This window comes from Astatotilapia calliptera, chromosome 2 (assembly GCF_964374335.1).
Source record: "Astatotilapia calliptera chromosome 2, fAstCal68.1, whole genome shotgun sequence".
Classification (NCBI taxonomy): Eukaryota; Metazoa; Chordata; class Actinopteri; order Cichliformes; family Cichlidae; genus Astatotilapia; species Astatotilapia calliptera.
Window position 1 is genome coordinate 2091564 of NC_137423.1, and position 19515 is coordinate 2111078.

At 42.1% G+C, this 19515-nt stretch overlaps 1 protein-coding gene and 1 long non-coding RNA gene across 2 annotated transcripts in view; both read left to right on the forward strand.

Moving 5' to 3' along the window:
• Positions 1-6470: 6470 nt before the first annotated feature.
• Positions 6471-19515, forward strand: part of stox2b (storkhead box 2b) — a 46458-nt gene continuing 33413 nt past the window's right edge. Inside the window, exon 1 of the mRNA XM_026181491.2 lies at positions 6471-7462. Coding sequence (XP_026037276.1) covers positions 7126-7462 — 337 coding nt within the window. The 5' untranslated portion in view covers positions 6471-7125. The remainder of the gene's footprint in view (positions 7463-19515) is intronic.
• On the forward strand, positions 8002-18108 carry LOC145432256 (uncharacterized). Its single transcript, XR_013912537.1, has 2 exons — positions 8002-8142; positions 17810-18108. It is a non-coding gene; the product is annotated as an uncharacterized LOC145432256 (long non-coding RNA).

The following is a 19515-nucleotide window of genomic DNA, read 5'->3' on the forward strand; positions in this document are numbered from 1 at the left end:
TTTAAGCCCTGTGTTTTCCCATGCCCAGTGCCGCGTCGTACCCACAGATTATGCCTGTGTGTCCTTGGTCTCAGTGTTCCATCCTCACTTCATGTTTGTTTTCCTGCCAGCAATAAAGCTGAGGTTTTTGAGTTACATTCCGTTTTCCGAGTCCTGCATTTGGATCCTCATCTCTGCCTGCCCGCACACAGAGCCCTGACAGTTGAATTGTGTTCTAACGATTCAAATAACAATTGTTATACATAAGATATGTGAAAAGCCACCTGTGGACAAGCCTTATAATGATGTGTAAACCATGAAAAGCTCCTATCCACCCTCTTTAATGTGTTTGTGTAACTTCCTCATAAACATTTATTGTGGAGTTGATGAAGATACTTGTAATGTAACATGGTAGACTAATGTGCCTGTGTTAATTCAGCTCCATATTATTGTGTGAAGTTGCACTGGGTTGGGAGTGGTTTTGTGTGTGTGTCACATTTTTGGTGAGCCAATGGCTGGAATGGGGTTGGACTAATTAGAGGCAGGTGTACTTGATTGCACTGATACACTGGTCTACTTATAGCCCACACTACAAACACTGCTGTGTCGTTTTGTCTCTCTGTGCAGGCCAGGGCCTATTATATGCCACAGCCTAAAGGCAGCAGAGTTGCAGAGGCTGGAGTGACCACTGGCTATATGCTTGCAGGGTGGTGGGTCTCCAAGGACAACTTCTAACCCTGTTACAGGCAACACGTGGAGTGCAACTGGCCGTGTGGCATAGCTGGCTCTGGCCTTGGGACTGTGTGTTTTTATACGATTCATAAATGGGACACTGGACTGTTTTATCTTTTATCTCTTGATATATTTTTTGTCAATAAATTATCTTTTAGAATTTTATTGACTGTCATCTTTTTGCCCACGACTGAGACGGTTGGTCAGACCTAGAGTCTTTCTTTGGGTGTGTTACAGTAACACTTCAGCTTATTCTACCCACGTTATCCATAATATCACCAATACTTACTTTATTGTATCCTCAAGTTATCTGTGACACGTATCTACTCAAATTTACTCACCTTAGTTTGCAAAGAAATAGTTTGCAACAATGTGACCAAACGTTAAATTAACATATTCTCATCTCACCTAGAAGTACAACATCTGAGTTTTATTTTTGCGTTTTTATTTTTGCTCTTCAGTCTCAGTCACCCATTAAGTTACAAATACGTCACTATATTCTTCACAGTGAAAACATAAAAAGTTGTGTGTTTCTCGGCCGTCATGTTTTGTCAGGTTATGTCATGCCGCGTCATTAACTCCCAGTTTAGATCATCCTTCCGAGTTTGAATGTTGGTTTTGTTTCTAGTGCTCCCATCTCCCATCTCTGAGTCCTGCGTTTGGGTCCAACCTCTGCCTGCCACACAGCTCACCGTGACAACACCACTGTTGCTTGGGAAGCTTGCACACCAGAACTTCACCCACATGTGCTGTACCAGTGTACAGTAATGTGATGATTTGAACTTACTGAACACAGTCTGGGCAAACACTTACCTCCTACAACAAGGCATTAAGAATGCACACAGCTGTTGTGTGTGTGATGATACGAACATATGTTGCTGTCTGCATGGTCCCACACACACCAATGGGTAACCAAATGCAACCACCACACTGATTTAAATAATAACAGGAAAAAATAGACTGTCTCTTACGTTTGTAGTGTAACAACTAGCAACTTACTCACCCTGGAGAGTTAGTCACAGGACCCTCTGCAGTTTCCATACCAGCCCCACCTGGGGGTGGACGATGCAGTGATACATGTGCTGCAGAGAGCGTGTTCCTCGACCCAACACCACAGTTCAGATAATGTTCTTGGACTTCTCTAGCGCCTTTAACTCGATCCGGCCCGTGCTGCTGAGGGAGAAGTCGGAGTCCATGCAGGTGGAGGCTCCACTGATCCAGTGGATCTACAGTGGGGCAAAAAAGTATTTAGTCAGCCACCGATTGTGCAAGTTCCCCCACCTAAAATGATGACAGAGGTCAGTAATTTGCACCAGAGGTACACTTCAACTGTGAGAGACAGAATGTGAAAAAAAAATCCATGAATCCACATGGTAGGATTTGTAAAGAATTTATTGGTAAATCAGGGTGGAAAATAAGTATTTGGTCAATAACAAAAATACAACTCAATACTTTGTAACATAACCTTTGTTGGCAATAACAGAGGTCAAACGTTTACTATAGGTCTTTACCAGGTTTGCACACACAGTAGCTGGTATTTTGGCCCATTCCTCCATGCAGATCTTCTCGAGAGCAGTGATGTTTTGGGGCTGTCGCCAAGCAACACGGACTTTCAACTCCCGCCACAGATTTTCTATGGGGTTGAGGTCTGGAGACTGGCTAGGCCACTCCAGGACTTTCAAATGCTTCTTACGGAGCCACTCCTTTGTTGCCCGGGCGGTGTGTTTTGGATCATTGTCATGTTGGAAGACCCAGCCTCGTTTCATCTTCAAAGTTCTCACTGATGGAAGGAGGTTTTGGCTCAAAATCTCACGATACATGGCCCCATTCATTCTGTCCTTAACACGGATCAGTCGTCCTGTCCCCTTGGCAGAAAAACAGCCCCATAGCATGATGTTTCCACCCCCATGCTTCACAGTAGGTATGGTGTTCTTGGGATGCAACTCAGTGTTCTTCTTCCTCCAAACACGACGAGTTGAGTTTATACCAAAAAGTTCTACTTTGGTTTCATCTGACCACATGACATTCTCCCAATCCTCTGCTGTATCATCCATGTGCTCTCTGGCAAACTTCAGACGGGCCTGGACATGCACTGGCTTCAGCAGCGGAACACGTCTGGCACTGCGGGATTTGATTCCCTGCTGTTGTAGTGTGTTACTGATGGTGACCTTTGTTACTTTGGTCCCAGCTCTCTGCAGGTCATTCACCAGGTCCCCCCGTGTGGTTCTGGGATCTTTGCTCACCGTTCTCATGATCATTTTGACCCCACGGGATGAGATCTTGCGTGGAGCCCCAGATCGAGGGAGATTATCAGTGGTCTTGTATGTCTTCCATTTTCTGATGATTGCTCCCACAGTTGATTTTTTCACACCAAGCTGCTTGCCTATTGTAGATTCACTCTTCCCAGTCTGGTGCAGGTCTACAATACTTTTCCTGGTGTCCTTCGAAAGCTCTTTGGTCTTGGCCATGGCGGAGTTTGGAGTCTGACTGTTTGAGGCTGTGGACAGGTGTCTTTTATACAGATGATGAGTTCAAACAGGTGCCATTCATACAGGTAACGAGTGGGGGACAGAAAAGCTTCTTACAGAAGACGTTACAGGTCTGTGAGAGCCAGAGATTTTCCTTGTTTGAGGTGACCAAATACTTATTTTCCACCCTGATTTACGAATAAATTCTTTACAAATCCTACCATGTGGATTCATGGATTTTTTTTTCACATTCTGTCTCTCACAGTTGAAGTGTACCTCTGGTGCAAATTACTGACCTCTGTCATCATTTTAAGTGGGGGAACTTGCACAATCGGTGGCTGACTAAATACTTTTTTCCCCACTGTACCTGACAGGCAGACCACAGTTTGTGAGACTGCAGAGCTGTGTGTCAGAGAGTCTGAACAGCAACATAGGAGCACCCAGGGAACTGTGCTGTCCCCTCTCCTCTTCACCATCCATACGGACGACTTCAAGCACATCACAGAAACTCCTCCAGGAATCCTCTGATGACACGGCCATTATTGGAAGTGTGGACACGAGAAGAGGAGTACAGAGGACGGACTGATCTCTTTATGAGGTGGTGTGAGGTGAACCACCTGCAGAAACAGATCCCCACCTTCTCCTGTCTGCATTAGTGGGACTGATGTGGAAATAGTCACATCCTACAAGTATCTGGGAGATCAACTGGATGACAAGCTGGAGTGGTCTGCCGACACGGACGCTGCCTCCACAAAGGCTCTGAGCCGGCTTTACTTTCTACGAAGGCTCAGATCCTTCAGTGTCTGCAGCAGCTGCTCCATATGTTCTATCAGCCTGTTGTTGGCAGCACCATCGTCTTTGCTGTGGCGTGCTGGGGTGCAGGCGTCAAAGCAAAGGACGCAAACAGACTGACCATCAGGAGGGCCGAGGCTGTTGTTGGCATGAAGCTTGCTGTGTGTGTTTGTGTGTTTGTGTGTGTGCTGTATGTTTATGTGATAAATTCCAGCACTGAATGCAAAGCAGACATAACAAGTACAGACAAAGAAGAGACGTGAAAAGTGAAGAGAAATAAACTCGTGCAGCCACCATTCCAGAGTGACCTGCAAATAACAAATTATTCCTCACTGAGGTTGATCCACAGGAACCTGAAACCACTGACTCTCTCCACCTCTGTCCCATCAAACTGCTGGGTGTGCCCTCCACCCGGGAGTTCCTGTAGTCCACGATAAGCTTCTTGGTCTTTGTAGCAGGTCAGGTCTCAAATTGTTCATTACAATCCTCTCCGGTCTTACAGTGCACCTGTCCCCAAAGGTGGGAACAAACCAGGTGCTTGTCTCGTACCTGCACAGCCTCAGCTCCATCAGCGACCTGCATTATCAGCTCCTTTGCCCTTTAAATTTTCAACATCCACACCTGAGAGATGCTGAAACACTCAGGGTCACAGCCTCGCACTCTCATCAGCCCCTCAGATTTATCAGCCACAACCTCCAACCTCCCTTTCTCCCTGACCTGAGATTGCAAACTGCTCCTCCCTCTGGCCATGTGGTGGTACCAAACAATCACACACAGTCCCCTCAGCAACTCAGTGTTCCTGTGTTGCAGAAGATGTTAAGTTTTGCCTCCCAGATAATTCAAGCACTTTGTTTTGAAATGAACATTTTTTGTTTTCCTATTTGCAACTTATTTTTTCTCCTTTTCTGTGTTATACAGGGAAGTTTCTTATGTGAGGGAGGAAAAATGTGACGTGCAGAATTAACTTTAACTTTAAATTAACAGGTTTATCTATCTATCTATCTATCTATCTATCTATCTATCTATCTATCTATCTATCTATCTATCTATCTATCTATCTATCTATCTATCTATCTATCTATCTATCTATCTATCTATCTATCTATCTATCTATCTATAGCTGAATGACTCAACCGAACAGCCCATGTAAATAAATGATTACCCTTGACTTGAATAATAAACTTAGGACCAAAAGTAAAGAGTAGGGTTGAGTATGTGGGTTGAAAACCTGCCAGATCTTCTCTGCCAGTGTCAAGCAGCTGATTCTGCTGCTGACTCTTTTTCTGAGCTTCTGGAATCCCATCAGCTTGAGTGCACTGGTTCTGCCAGAGTGACCAACACAACCACACTGGTTGACTTACAATCCCACAAATGCAGGTTGAAGAATCTGTAAATAGACTGGTTCTTATATAGAGCATACCACATTCACCCATTTACACCCATTACTAATAACCCTCCATGGCACAGTGTTGCCTTCAGGAATTAAACCAATCTTGTTGTGATTACACTCTCCCATAATTTAAAAAAGACATATTTACTTGTTTTGTGACACAACACACTTCAGTTTTCAGTAAAATGATGAGAAGCACAGAGTTTGACCTTTGACTCGGGGGTGGAGCAATCCTCTCAGATGTCAAATCTGCACGACAGAGTGCCAGCTAATGCTGAGACTAATATCAATTTTATGTACGTTTAAATTGAAATAAGCATATATTTAAAATCTGTGCATGTTTAAGAACATTGAAGAAGTATTTTTAGTTGTTTATAGACAGATTTTGGTTCGTTGTCTCAGGGCAACACCGTGTAGTTGGGCCAGTTTTCTTCAGGCAATAATGGCAATGCAGCAGTTCAAAGTTCTGGTTCTTGGGACAGCTTGCTTTAGATGTTTTAGGTAGGGGTGTTTCCCCACTCCAAAACACCTGAATTAAATGGTCAGTCTGTTGTGGGACAGCTGCAGCACATCCAGCCCTGAGGTGTTGGAGCAGCAGCACTGAGTGATGGGATGTGTAAGCTATCAAATCATGTACTAAAATGAGTGTGTACAAACTTGGAAGAATTGAGGACAAGAACATTTTATGCAAGTTTTATGGCAGTTAGTGTGTCTGTGTGCGTGTGTGTTATTAGCTTGTTAAGCACTTCAGAATTCATCATATTCCACACATATTGCACATAACCCATGCACAGCCAAGACACACAAAACACACACAGTTATTTGTGATTTGTTACTTCGGGGAGGCTACAATCACTCCCAAATCGTTCAGAAAATTCATAAAAATGATCTGTTGAACTACTACAAAATGTGTGTTTCAAAACTGCTCATTTCAAGTGAACTAGTCATGAACAAAGATTTACTATAGTATAATTATATGCGAGTCATTTTTATATGTATTATTCAAGTATAATAATTTGTTAACAAGGTAATAGTAATTATTTAGAATAGTTAGCCCACATATATATGTGGCACGAAGAGTCTTAAGTTGAAAATGTACCCGGAAGAATGTTTCCACACTTATTAAAGCGTAGCTCCGTAGCGACGTCTGTCACCACTGTACCTGGATGAGACAGTCCTGCATCCAGCTGTATTCTTACGTATTGTTTAAAGCGTATCGCAAGACTCGACACGATCATCTGACAACTGAAAATTACGCCTGGCCCTTAATCGTAAAGGTTGGCAAATCAAAGCCAACTGACCCACGAAACTGCGTTGCTGTCTGTTGCTAAGAAGAGGGGCGCCGCCGCATCTGTTGCCGGGGTGAATTGATTAAAATGTTAGCATCCAGCTAGGTAGCAATATTTCTAGATCTCAGGCGCAACAACGAGGTTTAAATCGAGAATGAATCATGTCCTCTCCTGCTAGACAGCACTCGAGATGAATCAACACTAATTTTCGTGTTCGGTTTCGGGGCTCTACATTCCGCCCGAACAGGAAGACGGACCTTAAAATGTAGAAATTGGGTACATGTAAGGTTAAAGAGCTAACTGCAGCTAGCAGACTAGCTTCATGAAATACAACAATAATCTATGCGGCTGCCGCAAAACGTAGCTGCACTGCCAGCCAACATGGACTGTTTGTTTTCCGTTCAGCCCGACGTTGTTAGAGATGAATAAAACGATTGTAGTGTATTCGACCGAGAGCTAGAAGGCCGATGCGACAATGGAGTCTTTCCTGCAGATAGCTCCCCATTCTTTGGCTATAGTGCTATCCAGGGTCGGGGCTGGGGAGGCGTTAGGGGGCAGGGTGTCTGAAAGCGACGAGTTCCCGAGACACCACACCGGCTATGAGATTTTTGCCGATTTTAAAGCAGAAAATACCCAGCATCATGTATGGAACCAGCGGATTACAGAGGCCGTGTCCGAGACTTTCTTCCTGGGATGGATTGACGAGCATGTGCTATTAATTCAAGGCAAGGAAGACCACCTGGAGGTACTGAGGGAGGGATGGATGCGGAGGTCTCTTAATCCGCCTCGGGGATTCACCATTAAATACCTCGGTAAGGCCTCTACACCTAGTCTTGTGTACTTATGGTAATGATATCCCATACAATTGTTGAAGCTTAATACAGCACCTTGACGCTGAGAGCCATTTTCATGTGCACTGCCTGTTGTGTCACTTGGAAATGTCTTTAGTTTGAGCACCAGTGTTTATTTTAAGGGCCGTCATAACTGACAAGTAGCTTATGATGTGTTAAATCTCCTAGCAGAAAAATGTAAATATCACTTTATATTCGCCTAATACACTTTGTTATTGTCTTATTTTGTATATTTTATAATCGCGCATCTTCGGGGATACACAATTTGGCCCAGATGAAATAAGACAGAGTTGAATTATTCTGTTGTTTAGAGCATTTAGAATAAGTCTTCATACTCATGTTAGAGGACCGGCAGCTCAGACCGAAACAACAACTGGAGAACTTGTTTTAATGCTGGTGTTGGATCAAGGGTACATGTTTCTCACAAGTTTGTTTTTCATTAGTGACTTGATGCTGTAAAACTTAGACAGTACATAATGATTGACAGTTTTAATCAACAGCTGCAGTCAAAGAGAAACTGGGCTGTATCTCTTTGGGAATAGGGTTGGAATAGCAATACTGAAAGCAGACAGGGCATGTGCTTCCAACCCTGGGTGTCTGTTTCATCCTGAGAAGTCTTCTACAGTAAACTGGACTCAGGGGTAAGTAAATCAGGGGTCACCAACCTTTGTGAAACTGAGAGCTACTTCTTGGGTACTGATTAATGCGAAGGGCTACCAGTTTGATACTTTACACTTCTGAAATAACAAATTTGCTCAGTTTACTTTTAATTATATGTTATTATTAATAATTGAAGGTATTCATCTCTGTAAAGACACTGATTCTGTTAATGATTTCTCACAATAATTACAAACAATGCTTTAAGAAGGTAGGAAACAGATACATATACACACTTTCTTTCTATAAATCTCTAAAGTATTTACATTTTCAAATAATCTGCAACGTTTTCACTTGCCGTTAACAATGTTGAACAAATCATGCACTGCACCATGTCTGCACAGATTATCAATTATGAAACATACAAAAATCAACTTTCAGATTTTACTGAACTTGTCACAAAATCTGCAGATTTTCTAAAAAAAATCAAATGTTACATTCAATGAACACGTTTGTTTTTCAATAATTAAATTCAGCTTTGCCATGACACTGCCATGTTGCCACTGGGAACCCTGGCATTTCCTGCTGTTCACCAGTGTGTTGCAATCTGGGGTATAACTTGACACCGCAGCTCTCAGTCTTGCAGATGTGCATCAGAGAGGCGTGTTCTGTGCTTGTTCTTGATGAAGTTCATGTCAGAAAAGGCTGATTCACAAAGACAGGTTGAACCATACAGGCTGGCAACCTTCATAGATGCTGTGCATACACCACTGTACTTTTCTGTGTCAACAAGGCACCCAAAGTTTGGCTTTGAGGTGGAGGTCATTTTGCTGTGTTCTAATTTCGATTTCCACCTGTCCAGCATAAAGCTGAACATTGCACTTAGTTGCTCAGCAATGCATGCTGTGTCCACGTTCATGAATGGATTGGAAATGAATGATCAAGGTCTTGAGAGTACTTTTCTGCAACTTTGTCAAAAGTCTCAGATGCAGAAGCGTTGTCTTTCAGCACCATCTGCACAGAGGGAAAGTGCATTTCTCTGTACATGCACAGAGAAGATGTTCATCTGGGCTTTAAATGCATTTAAAGCACTTATCATGTCAGCAACAGTCTTACCTTTGCCTTGCAGCTTACAGTTGAAATGGTTCAATTTCCCAGTAATGTCCATCAAAAATGCAAGGTCAAGTATCCACTCACTGTCCTCCAGCAGCGTTGTGTTATCGCCTTGGATTGCATGAACTCCCTGATTTCACCCAAAAGTGACAAAAAACAAAGCAAAATCCATCCCGTGCTGAGCCATCAGATTTAGTAGCAGGTCACCACAGTCAGCTGACAGCTCCTTCAACAGCACCTTGAATGCTCTGTGCTGTTTAGCTCTGGAGCGGATGCTGTTTATGATCTTCACGACGGGAGTCATGACATGCCCGATCACCTTTGCATGTAACGCCTGTTGGTGATTGATGCAGTGGTAATGCATGAAGTTTGGGAACTCTGTGTCACCTTTACAGTGAGTGATGACTCCTGTATGTTACCATGAGACAGCCAGGCTTTTTCAACAGGCCCCTCTCATGGCCTGTAAATGGCCTGTATTTGTATAGCGCTTTACTAGTCCCTAAGGACCCCAAAGTGCTTTACACACCCAGTCACCCACCCATTCACACCCAGTCACCCACCCATTCACACACAGTCACCCACCCATTCACACACAGTCACCCACCCATTCACACACAGGTGATGGCAAGCTACATTGTAGCCACAGCCACCCTGAGGCGCACTGACAGTACTCATCTCGAGTAGGGATAGGTATCGTTTAGCTTTTATCCGATACCAGTACCAAACCGGTACTTTTGAAACGGTGCCGGTGCTTAAACGGTGCTTAAAGAATGGAGAACACAAAATTGGTCCAAAAACCTCTCATGTTCAGCTGTTTTTTTTGGTAAAAAGATAACAATGTTAGCCTTTTCTGCAGCTATAGGACATATATGGTATCACTCTTGACTGGAAGCAGTGCTTAAACAATGGAAAAAACACAAACTTTGTCCAAAAACCTCTCATGTTTAAGTGTCTGTGAAGGTTCTCAATCATCCAGGTCATCGTAGTCAAAGGAGCTTGCAAAGAAAAGCGTCTGGACTTCTTTAAGTTGCTTGAAGACGTTTCACCTCTCATCCGAGAAGCTTCTTCAGTTCTAAGGTCAAATGGTGGAGAGTCCCAGATATAAACCCAGTGGGAGTTTCCCCCCACAGAGGGACAAAAGGACCCCTGATGATCCTCTAATCACCTGAGCCAAGGTGTAAACTGGGTGTGGGTCCCAATCAGCCAGAGTTTCGGGTGTGTTCATTGTGAAACCTGGCCCCACCTTATCATGCGAATTCCTGAGGTCAGATGGCCCAGGATGTGAGTGGGCGTTAAGGCGTCTGGGGAGGGATCTCAAAACTGGATTATAGATGGCAGAGAGTTGGTGTCGTAAACCCCGCCTCTGTTCAAAGATGGTCGCTCACAGAGGACATAGATGGCTTCTTTTCACTCCTCTTTCAAACCATCTGTCCTCTCTGTCCTCTCTGATTGGAGCTGGCCATCGAGGTGTGCACCATGCTTGAGATCTGCCAAGCCGCCTATGACCTGGGACTCACGACTGTGCCGGCCGCGCCGCGTCCACCTGCCACGCGGCCGAGCTTGGCCAACGCTGCTGGATTCGCAGGCGGCCACCTGGATTCGCAACTCCCAGTCGCTTGGCCGGGCCCCAGGGGTGCTGACGGTCCGGGCTGATTCCCCCTCCCACTCGCGGTGGGGTGTAGGTTCAGCTGGGTGGTTCCCCGGCCTCAATCGGGCGATGGGGGTATGTGGTGGGGCGCGGTCTGCGGTGGTCGGCATCCTTAATCACGTCCGCCGAGTTAAAAACACGGGGACTCAGGGGTCAGTGTATGTTGTGATGTGATTTGAATAATAGGTGGTTCGGGCATCTGACAAGGATGCCTCCTGGGTGAGGTGTTCTGGGCATGTCCCACTGGGAGGAGACCCCGGGGTAGACCCAGGACACACTGGGAATTATTATATCTCTGCTGGCTTGGGAAAACCCTGGTGTTTCCCCGGACAAGCTGGAAGAGGTGGCTGGGGAGAGGGAGGTCTGGGCTTCTCTGCTTGGACTGCTGCCTCCACGACCCGGCCCCAGATAAGCGGAAAAAGATGGATTGATGGATATATATATATATATAGATATATATATATATATATATCTATATATACATATATATATATATATATATATACATATATATATATATATATATATATATAGATATATATATATATATATATGTATATATAGATATATATGTATATATAGATATAGATGTATATATAGATATATAGATATATATGTATATATAGATATATATATATATATATATATATATGTCATTTTGTGCATGTATATATACAAAGCCTTTCTTAAAAACTCAGTTGAAACACCTTTGGCAGCAATAATGGTCTCAAGTCTGTACAAGCTTGGCACACCTATTTTGGGGCAGTTTCTCCCATTATTCTTTGCAGAACCTCTCAAGCTCCATCACGTTAGAGGGGCAGTGTTAGTGCACTGACATTTTCAGATCTCTACAGAGAAGTTCAATCAGGTTCAAGTCTGGGCTCTAGCTGGGACAGTCAAGGACATTTACAGAGTGGTCCCAAAGCCACTTCTTTCTTGTCCTCGCTTAGAGCGCTTAGAGTCATTCTGTTCTGTTAGTCTGAGATCCAGAGAGCTCTAGAGCAGATCAAGGATGTTTACATTGGTGCATTCATCTTTCCCCTGACCCTAAATAGTCACCTAGTTCCTGCTAAAAAAAAAAAAAAAGAAACATCCCCACAGCATGGTACTGCCACCTCCATGATCCAAAATGCTGCAGCAAGAATACTTGCAGGGACTAAAAATAAAGAGCACATTTCTCCCGTATTGGCTTCTCTTCATTGGTTCCCTGTTAAATCCAGAATTGAATTAATCCTTCTTCTAACATACAATGTCTAGAAAAATCAGGTGCCATCCTATCTTCAAGACATCATTAGAGCACTTCGCTCTCACACTACAGGCCTACTTGTTGTTCCTAGAGTATTTAAAAGTAGAATGGGAGGGAGAAATGAGTATTTTGTCCACATCATCCTCTTCATGCATGTTGTCTTACTCCAAGCTGTATAGGCTCGAAAGCCTACTACCAATTAAGCATATTAGGTGATGTGCATCTCTGTAATGAGAAGGGGTGTGGTCTAATGACATCAACACCCTATATCAGGTGTGCATAATTATTAGGCAACATCCTTTCCTTTGGCAAAATGGGTCAAAAGAAGGACTTGACAGGCTCAGAAAAGTCAAAAAATAGTGAGATATCTTGCAGAGGGATGCAGCAGTCTCAAAATTGCAAAGCTTCTGAAGCGTGATCATCGAACAATCAAGCGTTTCATTCAAAACAGTCAACAGGGTCGCAAGAAGCGTGTGGAAAAACCAAGGCGCAAAATAACTGCCCATGAACTGAGAAAAGTCAAGCGTGCAGCTGCCAAGATGCCACTTGCCACCAGTTTGGCCATATTTCAGAGCTGCAACATCACTGGAGTGCCCAAAAGCACAAGGTGTGCAATACTCAGAGACATGGCCAAGGTAAGAAAGGCTGAAAGACGACCACCACTGAACAAGACACACAAGCTGAAACGTCAAGACTGGGCCAAGAAATATCTCAAGACTGGTTTTTCTAAGGTTTTATGGACTGATGAAATGAGAGTGAGTCTTGATGGGCCAGATGGATGGGCCCGTGGCTGGATTGGTAAAGGGCAGAGAGCTCCAGTCCGACTCAGACGCCAGCAAGGTGGAGGTGGAGTACTGGTTTGGGCTGGTATCATCAAAGATGAGCTTGTGGGGCCTTTTCGGGTTGAGGATGGAGTCAAGCTCAACTCCCAGTCCTACTGCCAGTTTCTGGAAGACACCTTCTTCAAGCAGTGGTACAGGAAGAAGTCTGCATCCTTCAAGAAAAACATGATTTTCATGCAGGACAATGCTCCATCACACGCGTCCAAGTACTCCACAGCGTGGCTGCAAGAAAGGGTATAAAAGAAGAAAAACTAATGACATGGCCTCCTTGTTCACCTGATCTGAACCCCATTGAGAACCTGTGGTCCATCATCAAATGTGAGATTTACAAGGAGGGAAAACAGTACACCTCTCTGAACAGTGTCTGGGAGGCTGTGGTTGCTGCTGCACGCAATGTTGATGGTGAACAGATCAAAACACTGACAGAATCCATGGATGGCAGGCTTTTGAGTGTCCTTGCAAAGAAAGGTGGCTATATTGGTCGCTGATTTGTTTTTGTTTTGTTTTTGAATGTCAGAAATGTATATTTGTGAATGTGGAGATGTTATATTGGTTTCACTGGTGAAAATAAATAATTGAAATGGGTATATATTTGTTTTTTGTTAAGTTGCCTAATAATTATGCACAGTAATAGTCACCTGCACACACAGATATCCCCCTAAAATAGCTAAAACTAAAAACAAACTAAAAACTACTTCCAAAAACATTCAGCTTTGATATTAATGAGTTTTTCGGGTTCATTGAGAACATGGTTGTTGTTCAATAATAACATTATTCCTCAAAAATACAACTTGACTAATAATTCTGCACTCCCTGTAAAAATCAGTGGAGGCATTGCAGTCAGTGGTATTAGGGATCATGTCAAAATTAATAGAATAGTGATTGCAGAAAAGTGCACAGCAAAATCTCCAGTGTTAAATTAACACTGGAGAGTGTCTATATGGGTCCACACCTCTGAGTGTTAAATACAACACTGAGTGTTAAATTAACACTTTTGACAGTGTTATATGTTTAAAAGTAACCTAGTCAGTTTTGAAGATTAACAAAGGCTAACACTGAGCAGTGCTGATTTTCTAACACTAGAAAATAACTCAAAATGTTAGAAATATTCCAGTGTTAGAAAATCAGCACTGCTCAGTGTTAGCCTTTGTTAATCTTCAAAACTGACTAGGTTACTTTTAAACATATAACACTGTCAAAAGGGTGGCTGTAGCTCAGGTGGTAGAGCAGGTCATCTACTGATCGGAAGGTTGGTGGTTCGATTCCCGACTTCCCCTAGTCTGCATGCCAAATATCCTTGGGCAAGATACTAACCCGAAATTGCTCTCCGATGCATTCATCGGAGTATGAATGTGTGTGAATGTCAGTTGTGCTTGTGCGAATGGGTGTGAATGGGTGAATGCACAAGTTGTGTAAAGCGCTTTGAGTGCTCAGAAGAGTGGAAAAGCGCTATATAAGAACCAGTCCATTTACCATTTACCAAAAGTGTTAATTTAACACTCAGAGGTGTGGACCCATATAGACACTCTCCAGTGTTAATTTAACACTGGAGATTTTGCTGTGTGCCATGAGATTTTGGTCCATCATCACCATGTAGAGTGGACCAAAAAACAAACCCTGTCAGACAGAACCTGGACCTCAACATTACTGAAGCAGTGTGGGATAATCCTGGCAGAGAATGGAACAGAAGGCGACTATTGCTGTGAATTAGAGCTGTATCAATAAAACAGAATAGATTTTTGCCCTATATACTTAAACTGTATTTCTATATATTTACAGATGTTTCAGTAAAGTGAATCTATGCCCCATTCCCCTTGCAAAGTATAAAGAAATTAAGAGTAATTCAGGACTTTTGGACTTATGTTTGCCTCTGATGTTTTTCTCTGCTTCCTTCCCTCGTTTCAGCCTCACAATTTATGTAAAGGCTGCTGTTATACATGCTAGAGTTGTGCCTTTTTAACACTTGAACACTTGCTTTGTCATTCTGTTGGAAGCCTGACAGATACACAGAACACAGAGATATAGACACACACAATCGGATGTAATGGGAGCTCCTCTCATGCAGCTTCCATGCAACTTTAGATCCATCTCGTCTTTGCTTAGCTATCCTCACAACAGACACACACACCTGTGTTTCTGTGCATATAAAAGGTATTTTTACTTACTATCTCATCTGTGACACATATTTTAATTCTCACATCTGGCAACCTCTCTTTACAAACTTAAATTTGGAACCATCAGGTTACCCAAGGCCCTGGCCTAGTTTAGGGAGCCAGCCCCTGCAGTCCTAAGCCTTCACTGGCAAGGGCTATTTTTGGTTCTTTCTCTTCTATACACACACACTCTATACACACATACACAAAACCTTACTGTATTTTATCCTTCTCTGTTGGTTTGCAACATACCTACTTCAAGCTCTTTAGAACAGTCACATGGTAAAAGTTAAAATGTTGGCAGCTGGTTAATAGGCAGGTATTCATATAGCAGATTTCTACTCTGAGCACTCAGACTGGCTTGTGTGATGTTTCAGACGTTACATAATGGGATCATTGCATCTGCCACTGGCATCTTTAGAACTTGCTTCTCATCTAGGAAGAGCACTTTGTTTTCCTTTGCCAAGAGGAACTCCATAAACTCTCTATAGGCTCCTCTTGTTAGTCAATTTTATTTACATTTTTTTATTTTTATATATGCATAGTTTAAGCGGAGCCTCACAAAAGCACTTAAGACCCAAGGCAACACAAATAACCAAGGAGGCCCCGGGAAGAGCCCCCACGGCCAATGGGCAAGAGCCCCAAAGCGTAAGGTGACTCCACCAGAGGCTGGCAATCCCAGTACACATTGAGGACAGGGCCTCAGGTGCCCAAGAACTGACTGGCACCTGGAAGAGATGAATGTCCCCCAAAACAGCTGGACAAAGCCAGTTCTGTCTCAAACTACCAGTCAACCTCTGCCTACTCGCCAGTGGACTCTAGAGCCGTGGAGATGTGTTCTCTGCTTCATGTCTGTGAAGGTTCTCAGTCATCCAGGTCATCGTAGTTCTTTGCAAGCTCCTTTGACTGTTCTCTGCTTCCTTTTCCGGCATGACTGCGCACCAGTGCATAAAGCGAGGTCCATAAAGACATGATGATTGAGTTTGTGCAGGTCAGGACTGTCCAAACCAATCAAGTTCTTCCATACCAGAGTCCTGGATTGACGTTAACTCGATAGAACAGCTTTGGGATGAATTAGAGTGGAGACTGTGAGCAAGGCCTTCTGATCCCACGTCAGTGACTGACACAAATGCACTTCTGGAAGAATGGTCAAAAACTCAAACACAGTCCTAAACTTGGTTTAAAACCTTATCAGAAGAGTTGAAGCTGTTATAGCTGCAGAGGGTGAGCCAACATGGGCATAAAGGCAGATAAGTGAATACTTGGCAATATAGTGTATGTCATGACTCCAAAAGAGCAGTTGAAACACCTTCTACAAAACAGCTCTACAAAAATAACCAGCTGTTTTGTTCAGGGACAAGAGAACTTTTGTACACTAGAGATGTAAGTTTTAGCATTTTGGCTCATGAAATACAGTTATCTTTTAATACTTGTGTTGTGAAGGTGGTCCAATAGTTTTAATGTCACTGTATGTAGAGTTGTTATATGTCTGAGATTACTAGATAATAGTTTGCATTTATTTCAAACTGAGTAGTAGTTGTATTTAAATACTGATTTAAAATTACAACTAAATTTAAAATTAAAACTGTTTTAAATACAATAACAATGATACATATTTAAATTAAATGTGGTATGAATTCCACAAATGTGTGAAAAACGTAATTCAATTAAATTCAATTCAATTTTATTTATATAGCGCCAAATCACAACAAAAGTCGCCTCAAGGTGCTTCATAGATACAGAGAAAAACCCAACAATCATATGACCCCCTATGAGCAGCACTTTGGCGACAGTGGGAAGGAAAAACTCCCTTTTAACAGGAAGAAACCTCCAGCAGAACCAGGCTCAGGGAGGGGCGGGGCCATTATGATTATGATTATGATTATGATGTGTGTGTTTGTGTTTGTATTAATATAATTATTCTGGAACAAATACAGGTATTTAAACTGTTATGTATTAAAAAGGTGATAACCTATAAACTGAATGCCTTAAAACACGAGTGATAATATGACAGACTGCTTTCTTGGTTACGTCATTCTGTACGTGTGTGCAGAGAGACACTGGAAATAGGCATAATAGGTATAACTGGAGCGATAGTCAGAATAAGGAAGAACTGTCCTGTTGTACAGACGGCTGTTAGAACAGAAATCAGAGGAAAAGTGGCGTTGACCATTTTCAGAGATGGCTTTTGGAGCCATCCGCAGGCTTTTATGGTTGCAATCCATCAAACGGACTGACTGGACAGAGAAATTCTTGTCTTTGCAGTGCTTACTTTATATCAGGTAAGTTTTCAGGTTTCTGCGGTTTATTATAGGGAAAAGCAAACTCAGTCATGTAGTTCTGAACTTGTACTGACAGCAAATGCCCAGATAGTGTTGTCAGTGGCTGTTTTATCACAGTAAACACTATAAAATAAATTTAGCAACAGCCGCATGTTAGCAGACATGGCATGTAAATGTTTAGATGCTATGAGTCGGTTTTAACGCAAGCATTTGATGATGGCACAAAGTAATGGCACTGAATACGAACTTAGCTAAGCCTAACAGATCCTGGAGCTGCAATGTGATGACTGAGTATCTGCAGCAGGGGAGGCTGCAGAAAATCCAGTCTTTGTTCCATCATTGTTCATGTATACAACACAGAGCCAGTGTGGAAATAAAAAGTTAATCCCTAATAATATGTCCTTGTCCCTACTTATTTTGATTATAGGTTGAACAGAATAAGAAAGCAAGCTGAAGTCCTCGCTTGCTGCTGTCCTGGGATCCTGCACCATCCTGTCAACAACACCCTAACTCTTCAGACAGTGTAAAACTTACTAGTACAGCAGTAAGTTTTACACGTCTGAGCTCTGAAATCCCTCCTTTTGTGATTATGAGACATAACAACCTGCACACTGTTACCAGAGTTTTTTTTAGGGGTTAATTAGGGTCCAGTAATCTTGATTATTTGATTAGTAAACTGTTGCAAACATCTTGTATTATGAAATAAAACATTCATGATCACTTTAAGATTTTGATTTGGTGTTTTTCAGCAGAAGTTTCCTCTCATACAGGTTGTCATCTTTTTATTTCAGATAAAGATGGTTCATAAAGTCCACAAAGCTCCTAAAACTATGCTTTGGGGATCAGTAGTAAGAGCATTGTCTTTAGGTTTAATGAAGCAGACACTGTCATCGCCAGCATTTAAAGAAACTGGCTTGAAAAATGCCAAAATGTGTTCAAAGAAAATATAACCAGTGCTGCTGTATAATTGATTCTACAGATTTTTTTGGATAAAAGTTAATGAGGTTGATTTTTTTCTTTGACTAACTTTAATACTATGTTTGCTAGGATACACAATAAAAATGTCAAACATTCACAAATCAGTGTTTGCATTTGATAACCATTTTGTCAAATGACAACATTTTGACAGAAAAAGCAACATTCTTGTCTAACGCTTTCACGCGTAGTGGTCACTACAGTGGCTATTCAAAGGCTGTTTTCTTGTATATGTGTCAGTGTTGATGGTATACTTGCACAGAAACACACACACAGTGTATATTATTTATTCGTTTGTCAAATTCATAAGTCAAACGGTATGTTTATGGGCTCAAATTGTGGTCATAAATATTTTGTACTTGTAAATCAGTTTTGTATGTGTAAAAAGAATTTGTGTGTGTACTTAGCCAAAAAATACGTGTGAAACTCTGCACTCAAGTTTCAAGTACGAATTTTGACCGTCTTTTTCTTCCTTTCATCTGATTGGCCAATGTCATGTCAATCACAAATTTAACAATCCAATCGGAGAACAGATGGGTTTGGCTATTGGAGGGGTGCTTTATACTTCTATTAAAAGTAACTCAGTTACTTCAAGTTACTCGTTACTTTCAAAGTAACTAGTTACTAGGGAAAGTAACTTTGGTTTTACTCAGACTTCTCTTGTTAATGTGTTGCTTCTGTAACTGGATACTAGAGCTGGGCGATATGAGATTTTTTCATATCACGATATGTTTTTTTCATTTCAGGCGATAACGATATCTATCACGATATAAGCCAAATAACTATATTTGTAAGATTTAAATGTGCCGTTGCTCACAAGTAAAATGTGAAATAATCAGCAGCTTGTTTTTAAATATTTATTTCCCATAATAAGTTCAACAGGGTAGATGTACTTAAGGAACATGAGACTTTTTCAGATAAATAAAGGCAAATATTGCAAACTACACAAAAGGCAGCCGCTAAAGCGTTTAAGTTTCAAAATAGAACAAACGAAACAGACTAAATTGTCAATTCCACTTAGAAACAAAATATTAATTCTAAAAATAAATCTTAGTTTGTTTTACAGAAGAACAGACAAAACTGACTAACTTTTGTCAATATCAAATAAACTGAGAACTAAAAGGAAATTCTCAATCTCTCCTTGTTGTATAGCTGAGC